Below are 14,873 nucleotides of genomic sequence, written 5' to 3' on the forward strand. Positions count from 1 at the left end.
TTTAAAATTGGACTGAACTAAATTTCTATAAAACAATAAAAAGCAAACACATGACGAATTAAACTGAAATGAATTTAATTTGACTTTAAAATCATGCTGAGTGTTCCTCATGTGAGCCATGATGACATGAGGTGATGACTGTGTTTGATATGAAGCTGAATCCAGTGTATGTAGTGAACTTTGTGCTGATGAGTAGTTTAGTGATCAGAGTCCATGTAGTTTCCAGGATCAGACTGAATGCAGTGCAGTGCTGGAAGCTGCTGCTGACTGTGTGAATGTGTGTCTGTGCTGCTTGTTGCTTCAACAATATTTCAGCGCCACATAGACTCCACGTCGATGGGGACAGCTCCCTGCTCTGTGTGCCCCCGTTCATGTTTCCATCTTTGGTTCAGCTGACTTGTAATACACAGAAGAAAGATGATCCGGAGGAGCTGCCCACAGACGTTGGAAAGCAGCTGGAGCTGATCCATGAAGAAGAGAGCAGCACATATACATGCAAATGCTACATCAAAAATGTCAGCAACAACACAGTGGAGGCCCGAACACAACAAGGTAATGAAGGCTTGGTGACTGTGTTCAGCAGTGATTCAGCTTCATGTGGAGATGCTGTCAAAGAGAGCAGAGCAGCAGAGGACTGACATTTCTCACTGCAGCTCCAAACATTTGACTCCTTTTCTGTTTCAGAGCTTCCAGCTCCAGCAGCCTCCTGTCCTCCAGAGAGAGAGCCAGCAGACCTGCCAGCTCTGCAGCCAGCTGACTGTAAGATCACCTGCTGCCTCTCTGCATGGACAGCTCCAATGTCCAATGAGGCAGCTGGAACAAGTTTAGGCTCTTAAAGTTGCACTAATTGATCAAATCTTCATCCAACAAGCTCTGATAAAGCCACTGTACACTAGCTGCTCAGCACCAAACAGCAGACAGACCATAATATGTCAGAGATCAGTTTGTTAGCTGCTTGTGGAGTTCTTCTGCCCCCAAGTGGACACAAACACTACATCAATTCATCCACTTGAAGAAGAAGCTGTGACTGTTTCTATTTGGACTTTTTCTCCTTGATCTGAGAGGAATAACCCGACTGTCTGTCTGTCTCTTTGTGTCTGTCTGTCCTTCAGTGTCCTTCCAGTCTCAGTGCAGGGTGAAGCTGCTCTGCCTGCTGTACACAGTGCTGATAGTGAAGAGTCTGGTGTACTGCTGTGGACTCTCTCTGCTGATGATGCTCACAAACAAGGGAGCGTCCACCAACTGCACACATGCTGACTGACTGTTTCCTGCTCGCCTTTTCTCACCATCACATCTCATCAATTCATCTCATTCATCACTTTGATCACAAATGTTAGTTATGATGTGTTGAGCTTATTTTGCCTTTTTCTTCAACAGTTAGAAGATCGTCTGAAATAAATACATCTTTACATGTATTGTTGCTCTGAGTTAGAATTCTTTTTGTGCTTATTGTGACTTTTATTGTAGTAACAAAAACCATCAGGAATATTTTTATCACAAGTTTTTGTTTGATTTTCAAATGTCAAACAGTGTAGTTGTGTTTGTGTGAACAATAAAGATTTGAAGATGAAGAGTTTGATTCTACTTTCATTGTGTGATCAACAACAACCCGTGTGAGTGAAGCACAAACTGACTGTATCCAAACTTGCTCTCCTGCAGCAGACGGGCTGTGTGGGTTTCTGCTCTGCAGCCTCCACACCGTTAGCTGTGGCTTTCACTTTAATAACACAATGACAGTTACAAGCAGGAACTCTGCTTCAAGAATGATTCCAGGAAGGATCTGTGTTCTTCACCTGTGAGAGAAACAGCTCAAATCCTCAACTCACAGCTGACAAATGAACTTTAATGGAATCAAAGGAGAGACCATGAAGCCCCTGCAGTCTGCTCAGCTCCCATTTTATTACAGTTGGAAATGAAACACAAGATGAAGAAGAAATATGACATCATAGAGAATATGGAGCATTTAATTTTTATTAGTTTATTTAATATTTAAAATGTCTTGAACCTGGTGAACACCATTCTTATCATTTTTAACAATCACATATTTAGAGAAAAAGACGTTCATGATGAATAATACCAAACCAAAATGTATATAACTGCTACCTACTGTATAAATAATTGTAATAGGTTATGATTGTTGTATATATTAGAGCCAATAAAAGAACAATGTAGTGTGTTTATTCTTCTTAACACTGGCATTTAGTTGCAATTAACCATTAACTGAGTGGTAAATGATTTTTATAATGTCAATGACAATACTACAATACACACATTTTGTTATTTTAGATTTTCATTACTTATAGTTAGTGGAATGCATTTGGATTGTTATTTTTTTCAGGTGAGAGAAAATATTAAAATATTATTAAATGGCCTGCATGGTAAATGACCTGTATTTGTATAGCACTTTACTTAGTCCCTAAGGACTCCAAAGCGCATTACACACGTTCACACACTGGTGATGGCAGCTACATTGTAGCCACAGCTGCCCTGGGGCGCACTGACACAGGCGAGGCTGCCGGACACTGGTGCCACCGGGCCTTCTGACCACCACCAGCAGGCAAACATGGAGTTAGTATCTTGCCATGCAGCCAGGAGGCAGCCTGGGATCGAACCACCTTCTGATTAGTGGCTGACCTGCTCTGCCACCTGAGCTACAGCCACCCTATTAGAAAAACATAAGACTGTTAGATATACTCATGAATAAAATTTCCTTTGAAAGAAATCTTATTGAAAAACTTTTTACTAAAACTAACCCTAACACAAGTAAGTTGTGACACCAAGAGAGCAACACAAAGTCACTGAATGTCTGGCAAAAAACGGCACAAAACACACAGCGACAGAAACACAAACAGAACAAACACCAGCACATCATTATTTTAGTAGTTCAGTCAAAAAGTTCTCAGACATGTCAGAAGAGTCTGTGCACAAGTTTGATTCTTTCAAACTGTGGCCAATAAGTTCAAACACTAGTAAACTATGAACAATCAAATATCTTTGAGACATTTCCAAGCTGAAAAAAACAACGAAAGTAGACTGATTCTTATTTAGTACAGTTCTACTCTCCCAGAGCACTCGAAGTGCTCATACAACATGATACATTCACATAAGCACTTTCATCTGTGTTTTAAGTGCTTACTAGCTAACATTTGCATTCCAATGGATGTATTGGAGAGCAACGTAGGGTTAGTGTCTTCCCCAGAGATGTGAGAGATGTGCAAAATAAAGACACTTCAAAATAATAATACAATTAACCGGTCAAAAGAAAAAAAGGCAATACAATAATAAAACAGAAAAAATCTGAAGCTTTAACACTTTCAAGCCCAGCATATCATATTTCATACATCTGTCTTTGTGAGTTTCTGAGACTTCCACATCATCAGCGTGGCTTTTTTTTTTTTACCCTCAAAAAATGATAAATAGCATGACACATTTTTAAGGACTAAATTGCCAAAATATGGCTAATGTAGCAAATTTGATACAAATTAGAAACTCATATATATGCAGATTAAAATTTGATATATTTTATATATATTTTGTCTAAAGGTTCAACAAACACTCCATTAAAGATTTCAGGCAGTTATTTCATGGTTCAGGTTTTAAAGGGTTGAAAAAAAAGAAAAGTGACTCTCTTACTGAGTTTAAAACCACCGAATAGCGAAACGTGTCCATATTAGGGCAGACTGCATGTAGTTTAACTGTAGAAGCAGGCAAACTCACAAAGGCGCAATAGCTTCCTTTAAACGTGTCTAATGTGCCCACTGCAGGGGCTGATGGGAGCTTTGAGGACCTGTTAGAAACCACGTGGCCCTCGTCTGATCTCACAGCTCGTCCTTGTTTGGCCTCAGCTGCATCATAGCGCCACTTCTCCCCAGGTTCACCAGAGGAAACACCACTGCACAAAATGCTTTTCCTCCCAGCTGCTGTTCTGTGCTGTCTGTGTTCAGGTGAGTGTTTCCAGCCAATCAGGAGCCAACAAAGTCAACCTGTAACAAACACTGTCACACTAACCTTCATCTATCTGTCTGTGTCTCTACAGCACTGGTTACCATGGCAGCAGAACAGCTGATTCAGGAGGGTTTAACATTGACCAGGAGAGTTGAAGAAAATGTTTTCTTCAGCTGTGGAGGGACTGAACAGTGTAGTAGCTATGTGTTCTGGTACCAGAAGAAAGAAAATGAAACATTCAAAGCAATTCTGCGTATTAATAGGAGAGATGGTGCAGTTTCTTCAGATTTCGGTCATCCTCAGAAAGATGATTTCTCAGCAGTGAATAAACAGAATGGCTTTGTACGCTTGAAGATAGACAATGTTAAACTCGCTCATTCAGGCACCTACTACTGTTCCTGTTACAAAGCAGGTCCCCACAGTGAGAAATGATCCCTGCAGCCTGAACAAAAACCAACAGATGAACAGATGTCAAACAGTGTCTGAGACAGGAAGAGAGCAGTAAACCACAGCCAAGCTTCACATGTTTCACCTCCATCTCAGAGTCACTTTTTTCTTTTTTACATTTAAAGGTTTAAAAGAAATCACAGAAAAAATTCTAGATATCACAAAGGTTTAGAAATTAATGAATTTAGGTTTGTAAGTTTTTGGACAATGCAGGATTGATTCTTTCTGGCTTCTATCCCATCGAAATCCATGGCATGTTTTTATTGAAAGGGAACAAAGTAATAAAGCAATAAATAATTAACCAATGCCCCTGGTACCAGAGACAAAGGGGAGAACATCTGGTTTACCGGGATGTAATACCAGATCTCTTATTTAAATATAGACACGTGTGGTTCCACACAATGTCAGAATCTCAGCTAAGAGCTCACAAAACTATTTCAACAACAGCTGAAACAGCTGTTTGTTGTTGTAGCTGATTAAAGAGCAGGTAAACTGATTCCGTAAAAACATATAAAAACAAAGTGCGGATTCCCCCATTAACCCGGCAGAAAACACACAGACATGCCGACAGGTGCCTAAAGCCGACGTCGCACAGATCCCAAAACTTTAGGTTTCGTTATTCTCCCACCAAAATTCACTGAACCAGCAGCAGAACATTATAGAACTGTGCTTCACATTTGAAAAACATTGTAAAGACTTCCCACTTACTTTTGCTGTCTTGCTTCCATCACAATAAAATTCCACTTCCTGCACAGCTCTATTTCTGTGTGCTTGTCTTGTGTTTTTTTTGTATTACTTTTCCCTGAACACTCTCTCACAGTCTGTTCTCTAAAACCTAAAAGAGGAATTATGGATTGGATCAACTGGTCTCTGAATGCAATTGACACACCTTTCTCAACGAGAAGTCTGGGCTCGGGTGAGCCCGAGTGCCCTGGAGGGACTTTCCCTGCCAGAACTGGAGGATCATGTGCCTGGCGGGACTGTCGATCGAGGACGCTGAAGATATCTACCTATTCGGAACCATGATAACAGGGTTCTTGCTGATCGGAGCTGGCTTGGCCCTGACTTATCGAAGAATTAAGGAAGCGGAACTGGCTGTTCAAACCCCCACAAGGCTGCCCGCTGGGATTGGAACGATGGGACGAGGCGTGAGTTTCTCAAAATGGGCTCATTGAGTCAGCACGGAAAAGATCTTGGAGAACGCACGGCTGCCGTGAACACTCAGAATAAGACCTCTGAGTGAAAAACTGGATTACATCTGGAGGGGCTAGCTCGAACAACACCTTTGAGCGCAAATTCGATCACATCTTGGAGCAGCTCACTGCGGTCGTGAGTTCTCAGAACCTGCTCTTTGAGCAAAAAGAAAGCTCATGGCTCTCCAACGGGAGATTGAGAGACCAGTGTTGGACTGTTAGAACAGCTTTGAAATTCATATGAGTTGTTCGCACTAAAGTAAAAACTATCATCACTTCATGCGGAGACCCCTTTGGCGCCAGCTGCGGCCTCGAGGATGGAACTGAACAAAACACCCTGATAACGACTGAGTTTAGACTGTTCCCCCCATTCCATGCAAGGCCACCTGGGTTGGCTGGAAGACTGTTTACTTAGCCTGGCGGGGTGAAGGACACTGTCTCAGCTGAACTCTGGACACACACACATACACTGATATGCACACACTGACCCCCCCTCCCTTTCCAAACGCCTTCGATGCTTGTGCCCTACCGGGGAAGATGGTGGTCGGCTCAACAGAGCAACAAACATCATCAAAGACAGTTACCACCCTGGTGCTCTGTATCTCATTGTACATCTGTATAGTGACAATGAAGGCATTCTATTCTATTCTATCCATCCATCCATTCGCTTCCGCTTATCCTTTTCAGGGTCGCGGGGGGCGCTGGAGCCTATCCCAGCTGTCATAGGGCGAGAGGCGGGGTACACCCTGGACAGGTCGCCAGTCTGTCGCAGGGCCAACACACAGGGACAGACAACCATTCACACTCACATTCACTCGCACATTCACACCTAGTGGCAATTTGGATTAACCAATTAACCTATCTCCACATCTTTCTTCAAAAGATGCTTTATTGCACACACTTTGACAGATGATTATTTTTGGGCTTCTTCTCTCAGCAGCTCCATCCACTCTGCCACCAACTCAGACTCCTCTCTTCACACACAATCCTTACTAGGGATGGGTATCGAAAACCGGTTCTTGTTGAGAATCGGTTCCCACTGTTTCAATTCCTTGGAATCGTTTGCCATTTTTGCAAACGATTCCCTTATCGATTCCAGTCGCCCTGAATGACGTCACCACGTTGCGGAGCGTCATTTACCTGGCAGGAAACACGGCGGCTCAAACGCTAAAAAGTTTGGTCATACTTTACAAGAATGGATGACAACAGGGCAACTTGCAATACTTGCAAAGTAGATATTTCATTTAAGGGAGGAAACACTACGAATATGCAAAAGCATTTGCACACAAAACACGCGATGACCTTAAATGAATGTCGTGTTTTTAATTCCGCTCCGGACTCGTGAATCTCAACCCAGCAGCAGCGGTAACGTTTGCACGTCCTCTCCCGTTAATGCGGCAGGTAAATAATCAGCTAACAGTGCATATTATGTTAGCGCGATCTGCCTTATCTGCCATTACTGTGCGTTTAGGTGACCATGATGGGAGAGACAGAGTCTGGCTGGCGCTCGCTGGCAGTTCTCGCTGCAGTCTACCGGTAGCGTCTCCTTTCAAGCCAGGATAGACTAATGTTACCGAGCAGAGACTAAGTTTGTGGTAAAAGGCTTGCACCCATTTGCTACAGCAGATGCCCCCGATTTTCGGTAATCAGAATCAGAATCAGAATCAGAATACTTTATTGATCCCTGGGGGAAATTATTTTTTGTTACAGTGCTCCATTTTAAACCAACATTAAGACAAGACAGACAATACGCTAACTAAGAATAGTACAATATATACATATATATACATACATACATAAATAAGTCACTTATAAATAAATATTTGGAAAAGAAACATGTGTAGCTGTTGCAGTAAACAGTGTGTTAAGTGGATGCGTTGTACAGGGAGCCACAGGCAGGAATGATTTCCTGTGTCGTTCAGTGGTGCTTTTCGGTAATCTCAGTCTCTCACTGAACGAGCTCCTGTGACTGACCAACATGTCATGGAGTGGGTGGGAGGTGTTATCCAACATTGTCTTTATCTTGGACAGCATCCGCCTCTCCGACACCACCTTGAGGGAGTCCAGCTCCATCCCCACAACATTGCTGGCCTTACGGATCAGTTTATTAAGTCTGTTGGCATCTGCGACCCTCAGCCTGCTCCCCCAGCATGCAACAGCATAGAGGATCGCACTGGCCACCACAGACTCATAGAAAATCCTCAGCATTTTCTGGCAGATGTTGAAGGACCTCAGCTGCCTCAAAAAATAGAGACGACTCTGGCCCTTCCTGTAAAGTGCTGTGGTGTTTTTAGCCCAGTCCAGTTTATTGTCAATGTGTACTCCAAGGTATTTATAGTCCTCCACAATGTCAACACTGACCCCCTGGATTGAAACAGGGGTCAAGTGTTTCCTGGTCTTCCTGAAGTCCACGATCAGTTCCTTGGTCTTTGCCACGTTGAGCTGCAGATGATTCTGCTCACACCACGTGACAAAGGAGTCGACCACAGCCCGGTACTCTGTCTCATCATCCCTGCTGATGCATCCAACCACCGCAGAGTCATCAGAAAACTTCTGAAGATGGCAGGTCTCTGTGCAGTGGCTGAAGTCTGTGGTGTAGAGGGTGAAGAGGAAGGGGGAGAGGACAGTCCCCTGTGGTGCCCCTGTGTTGCTAATCACCTTGTCAGACACACACTGTGGGAGACGTACATATTGTGGTCTTCCTGTCAGGTAATCAACAATCCAGGACACCAGAGAAGCATCCACCTGCATCGCTGCTAACTTATCACCCAGGAGGGTCGGCCTGATGGTGTTGAAAGCACTGGAAAAGTCAAAAAACATGACCCTCACAGTGCTCGCCGGCTGGTCCAGATGGGTGTAGACACGATTGAGCAGGTAGATGATGGCGTCCTCTGTTCCGAGACGAGGCTGATAAGCGAACTGAAGGGGATCCAGATGTGGTCTTACTATGGGTCGCAGCTGGTCCAGGATGAGCCTTTCCAGGGTCTTCATGATGTGGGAGGTCAGTGCCACGGGCCTGTAATCCTGGGGGCCACTGGGACGAGGCGTCTTTGGTACAGGGACGAGGCATGATGTCTTCCACATCACCGGGACCCTCTGCAGACTCAGACTCAGCATAAACAGTTTATGAAAGACTCCACACAGCTGGGGGGCACAGGCCTTGAGGACAAGGGGACTCACTCCGTCTGGTCCAGCAGACTTGCCTGAGTGAAGTCTCCTCATTTGCATCTCAACCTGGTATTGAGTGAAGGTGATGGGTGGGGGAGGGGTGTCAGGAATCTCACAGGAGGCAACATGTGAAGAGAGAGGCTGGCACAGTGGTGTGGCTCTGGATTCCAGGCTGACTGCAGGTGAGGTTGTGGGGGTGGGAGCAGACACTGTGGTGTCGAATCTATTGAAAAACAGATTCAACTCGTTGGCTCTATTCTATAAGTGAATGTGTTTAATTGTAGGCAGGGACATTACTGGATATTCTTGTGTAATTGCTACAGAATAATTTATGTTATACTTTGTTATTGCTACAGAAGAATATTTATTTTATTATTTTACATTTGCAATTTTTTTCCCCGGGGTCCCTGTGACACCCCATTGAAGAGCCATAGGCTGGATCTCTTAAGATCTCACTGCTGGGTTTGTAAGGCCATGTTACTCCTAAATTTCTATCTTGTTCAAAGAGAAGATATAATACAAAGTTCTAAGCTAATCGACCTTAGTGTTCTCCTTTTTTAAAAAGAATCGATAAAGAATCGAGTCGTTAAACAGAATCGAAAATGGAATCGGAATCGTGAAAATCTTATCAATACCCATCCCTAATCCTTACTGAAAAAAATATAGGAGAGACCTAATTTGGTCATCACTGCAAGCCACCCTTCCCTGACACTGCCCCACTGTACCATCCCTCCCCTATAGCTGAGGCACAAACCACAACCTGCCATCCCAATTACATTTTAAATACGTATACAATTGTGCTATGCTAATTTTACTCTTTAGGAATGGTAGCACAAGCATATTTTATTTAGAAAGAAGAAGAAGACTAAGATCATTTTGCCCCAAAAAATGTTGATGATGGATATTCGTCACCAACAAATCATAAATTTCTAGTGATATAAAATATAGACATGTCAACATTGATAACACCTTAACCTGGTATCCCAAAAGTTTGATTCGTTTTCAGCGGGAGAAACGTTTCGTCACTCATCCAGGTGACTTCTTGCAGTCTCAGCTTTCCCCAACCTTATAAACAGGACATTTGCACAATAACTGAAACCAGCCCACTGAATGAACAGTGGGCTGTGAGGTCAGTTCCTTGATCATTAATATGCAAATTGTCATGACCATTGATCAACAACCTCTGAACAAAGCCCACTGATCAATGTCCATGAGTACCATTCACAGAGAGTTGGGGAATGGCTGCAATCACAGCATTGTAAGATGGTGACAGATGTACCCTTAGGCCCCTCCTCAATTCAGAGATGGTCTTTCCCTTTTCACGTAAATGGCCTCCTTGACTCCGCCCTCAAACCAGCGTTCCTCCCTGTCCAGGATGTTACATCCTCATCATTGAAAGAGTGTCCACTGGCCTGTAGGTGTAAATAGACTGCAGAGTCCTGGCCTGACGAGGTGGCTCTTCCATCCTCTTTGCCAGAGATTGTTTGGTTTCCCCGATGTATAAATCCTGGCAATCCTCCTGCACTTAACAGCGTACACTATGTTACTCTGTTTGTGTCGGGGACCCGATCCTTGGGGTGGACCAATTTTTGGCACAGTGTGTTTTGGGGTTTAAAAGCCACAGAGACACGGTGTTTCGAAAAAATGCGTCTCAACTGTTCCGATACTCCTGACACGTACGGGATCACTACAGGTTTTCGCTTAGGCAGCAGTTGTCCTTCTCTCCTTTCTTTAGGCCCCTTCCCAGCTTTGACAAATGTCCAGCTGGGATAACCACATTTACTCAGGGCCTTCTTGATGTGATGTTCTTCTGCCTCCCTGGCCGCTGTGTCTGTGGGGATGGTGTTCGCGCTGTGTTGTAGCGTCCTGATGACACCCAGCTTGTGCTCCAGTGGATGATGAGAGTCAAACCTTAAATACTGATCCGTAGGTTTACGGTACACATCAGCTTTTAAATGTCCCCTATTACTGATGGAAATCTCACAGTCTAAGAAGGCTAACCTGCCACTTTTCATATCCTCCCTGGTGAATTTGATGTGTCGATCCACCGAGTTAATGTGATCCGTGAATTGTGGTACGTCCTGGGATTTGATTTTCACCCAGGTGTCATCCACATATCTGAACCAATGACTTGGTGGTGTTCCAGGGTAGGATAGCAAAGTACATCATATGAGACCATTATTTCATCTGCCTCCATAATGACATCTCTCACCTTCTCAACAAAATTGAAGGTGTTCTGGATGTGGTGTTCAGAGCTGCCAACGTGTTGAGGATCGAAGCCAGAAACTTAGAGATGTTATAGGTGACCGAGTTGATCATGCAGACAATCTTAAAGGTGCACCCTGCGTATGTATCTTCGGTAAACCATACAGATCTGGTGTATAGTTCTGTATGGGTATAGCCTGTGGTATGAGGTCCAGTCAATAGCATTCACTTGTTCTAACTGCTTCAGACAAAATTTTGTCAGAACAGTGACAACATTTTCTCATGATAAGTCTTTCTGATTTAGCAAAACCGGATAATTTCCTGCTCTATAAAATCAAAGTTAACATGCTCAATTCAGATGGCAATGAAAAATCAATGATTTGCAAAACTAATAAACGCATATTTTATTCACAACAGAACATCCAAAACATATCTAAGATGTTTTATTCAGTTGTGTTGTTGACCTTTTGCCAGTTAATTTCATTAATTGCAAAATATTCCTCTACATTTTTTAACCACTTTCTTTTCCCTCTTTTGTGCCTTTTCCCAGTTTTTTTTAACACATGTTGCTGCCATAAAATTCCAAGTAGGTCAGTATTTGTCATGAAATGGTACATTTTCTCAATGTAAACTCTATGTTCTGTGGTGAATAAAATATCTTCATTTTATCAGATTTTGAAATCATTGCAACCTGTTTTCATTTATGTTTTACACGGCTTCACAACTTTGTTGGAATTGGGGTTATACATTAAATAACTCCTGTTGGGTTTTAGCTAATTGCTATTAATTCATAAATTCAATTTAGCAGGAGCAAAGCAAAATCCACACCAAGTGATAATAAGTAATAAAAAATAATAATCACATAATCACTTTTTGTAATCCCAAAACAAAAAAAAGCAGCGGAAAAACTGAGGAAAAATATCTAAATCCACTTTTCTGGGTCCATGATGTTCGGGTGGTGGTTACTCCTCTGGTGGTTCTTGCTATAGTTTTTAACTGCAAATTCCCAGGGCCAAATCCTCGGACCAGTGGCGGTCCTAGCCCGTTTGGCGCCCTGGGCGAACACTCTCTCTGGCGATATTATCGATTAGAATTATACTTTACTATATTTTGTCATAGGCAGCACGGTGGCACGGTGGTTAGCACTGTTTCCTCACAGCAAGAAGGTCCTGAGTTCAATTCCACCATCAGGCCGGGGACTTTCTGTGTGGAGTTTGATTTGAGGTTGTTTTGCAGGTATAGGACCTGAGCACCTTGCTGTCACTGAGTTAACAATGAACTCCTCAGTATAAAAGTATCCTAGAGACAGATGTGAGACCATCAGTCCAACAGCTAAAGCTTGGCCCAAACTGGGTCATGCAACGTTACAATCTTCCTTCAATCATTTACATTATGTTAGTTCAGTACATCACCCCTTGTTGATTGTTTCTTCCTGTGGGTCAGTCCTCCTGCTCCTGTAGTACAAGTTGAGTTTGATATTAGACTTTTATTAGAACAGTCAATTTCAATCTAAGATTTTAAAGCATAAAGGCTCCAACAGCAATGCAGATGTTAGTATAACTGAAATTATTATGTAGTTATTTGCTTTCATTATTATTTTGCCGCTAGCGTTGCTTAAAAAAAGGAGTCGTGTTTTTAAATATATATATATTTCATTCATGTTGATATGAATGTTAAGCAGCTGAAATCATGGAGCTGAGAGATGATCCTGTTTAATCTTTTGAACACATTCACCTCAGATGACACTTTCAGCAGCAGACAGGTTTTTGTAGCAGTCTGTCTCACTGTGGGAGGATACAGCTACTTCATCTTTGGCTCTGGAACTAAACTGTCTGTAACAGGTAAGAACAAACATTTATTTTCCTTCAGTTGTTTTATTGTAGAAGCTGAAAATGTGTTTAAAGTCAGTTTGTGCTGCTTCAGGCTTTACATGTTAGTTTTTCATCATTAGTAGAGAATTCATCTGCAGCCATTGTTACATAAGAAAAGCTCAATAATCTCTGAAAACATGTTGAAATCTCACTGAACAACTAAAGTTATTCTTTATTTCTGCAAATATTAGTGATGTTACAAATATTTAGGATTTGATCCTCTCAGTGATTCTGCACCATAAAGATTTTTTAAGAATTTATTGAAGAAATTTTAATAAATATGAAAACTGAAAGGAAAATTATATTAAACACAACTTTTACATAATTGTTTTTAACTTAAGACATAACATTACAAATTCTAACACACAAATCTTAATGCTCATTTTCATTTTAAACATATATGGCATAGGTGTTTGTTAGAATAACTGTTGCTTACAAGTTTATAAAATATGTAAAACAAAATCCAGACACAAAAAAGTTTATTTACACTGCTGAGTTTTGTTTTTTTGTTTTTGTTCTTTACAATCATCTGTTCTCCTAACAACATGACTTCATAAAGTATATCGTAAATGGACTGATTCGTATATAGCACTTTTCTACTCCCTCGGAGTACTCAAAGCTCTCTATACAACATGCCACATTCACCCAATCACTTTATCTATACTTAGTGCTTTCTAACTACAATCACACACATTCACACTCCGATGGATGCATCGGAGAGCAACTCGGGGTTAGTATCTTGCCCAAGGATACTCTGCATGCAAACTGGAGGATCGAACCACCAACCTTCCAATCAGTAGGTGACCTGCTCTACCTCCTGAGCCACAGCCACCCCACCATGTATTAAAAGAATGAAGCTCCAGGCTGGTAATGGACAAGGAGAAGTGTGGTGTATGTTATGAAAAGGCTGTGAGCCCACACCTACAGCCAGTTTAGAAGTCAGTCTAACATACTTGTCTTTTGAATGTAGAAGGAAACCTGAGTGGACAGAAAAGGACGACACAAGCACCAAGTATACATGTGACCACACAGCAACCACCATCAGGTTTGAACCCAGAACTTTTTTACTTCATGTGCTAACCACCACACCAAAATATCACCCTTCATCTTTTCAGTTATTTTATTCAAATTTAATAACAGGAAAAAATGGTCCAAACTGACATGTAATGTTATTTAACATTTCAAAAGTATTTTGTTTTCCTCGTGTGAGCCATGATGACATGAGGTGATGACTGTGTTTGATATGAAGCTGAATCCAGTGTATGTAGTGAACTTTGTGCTGATGAGTAGTTTAGTGATCAGAGTCCATGTAGTTTCCAGGATCAGACTGAATGCAGTGCAGTGCTGGAAGCTGCTGCTGACTGTGTGAATGTGTGTCTGTGCTGCTTGTTGCTGCTGTCAAACTTCTATTTCTACCCAACAGGACCCAGAGTCCACGTGGACGGGAACAGCTCCCTGCTGTGTGTCCCCCCAGGCATCTTTCCTTTTCTGGTCCAGCTGTCATGTAGAAACCAGACAAGGAACGGCCGACTGAAGCAGCTGCCCACTGCTGACGGAGAGCAGTCAGAGCTCAGAGAGTCGAGGCCCTACTCTCCCATCTTAATGACCCATGAAAGCAGCACCTATGAATGTGACTGCTACATAAAGCACAGGGGGAAGCTCCAAACACAACAAGGTAATGAAGGCTTGGTGACTGTGTTCAGCAGTGATTCAGCTTCATGTGGAGATGCTGTCAAAGAGAGCAGAGCAGCAGAGGACTGACATTTCTCACTGCAGCTCCAAACATTTATTTTTTTGTTCTTTTCATTGCAGATTATGTGCCATCTATGTTCGAGGTGAAGTCGATCTACATGCTGTACACAGTGCTGATAGTGAAGAGTCTGGTGTACTGCTGTGGACTCTCTCTGCTGATGATGCTCACAAACAAGGGAGCGTCCACCAACTGCACACATGCTGACTGACTGTTTCCTGCTCGCCTTTTCTCACCATCACATCTCATCAATTCATCTCATTCATCACTTTGATCAGTGTTGTGTTTATGATG

At 42.4% G+C, this 14,873-nt stretch overlaps 1 protein-coding gene across 1 annotated transcript; it reads left to right on the forward strand.

The window, feature by feature from the left end:
- The first annotated feature begins 12,660 nt into the window (after positions 1-12,660).
- Positions 12,661-14,873, forward strand: LOC113010740 (uncharacterized). Its single transcript, XM_026149941.1, has 4 exons — positions 12,661-12,799; positions 13,800-13,874; positions 14,253-14,504; positions 14,642-14,873. Exons 1-4 carry the CDS (start codon positions 12,661-12,663, stop codon positions 14,788-14,790), a joined length of 615 nt encoding a protein of 204 aa, XP_026005726.1. The 3' UTR covers positions 14,791-14,873.

Source organism: Astatotilapia calliptera, chromosome 18 (genome assembly GCF_900246225.1).
Source record: "Astatotilapia calliptera chromosome 18, fAstCal1.2, whole genome shotgun sequence".
NCBI lineage: Eukaryota > Metazoa > Chordata > Actinopteri > Cichliformes > Cichlidae > Astatotilapia > Astatotilapia calliptera.

What these genes read in the sequence shown, in the direction of transcription:
- LOC113010740 (XM_026149941.1), top strand. Translation starts at nt 12,661, where the DNA reads ATGATCCTGTTTAATCTTTTGAACACATTCACCTCAGATGACACTTTC. An exon ending in AACTAAACTGTCTGTAACAG is followed by an intron (nt 12,800 to 13,799) that starts GTAAGAACAAAC and finishes TTTTGAATGTAG; the next exon opens with AAGGAAACCTGAGTGGACAG. An exon ending in CACACAGCAACCACCATCAG is followed by an intron (nt 13,875 to 14,252) that starts GTTTGAACCCAG and finishes TCTACCCAACAG; the next exon opens with GACCCAGAGTCCACGTGGAC.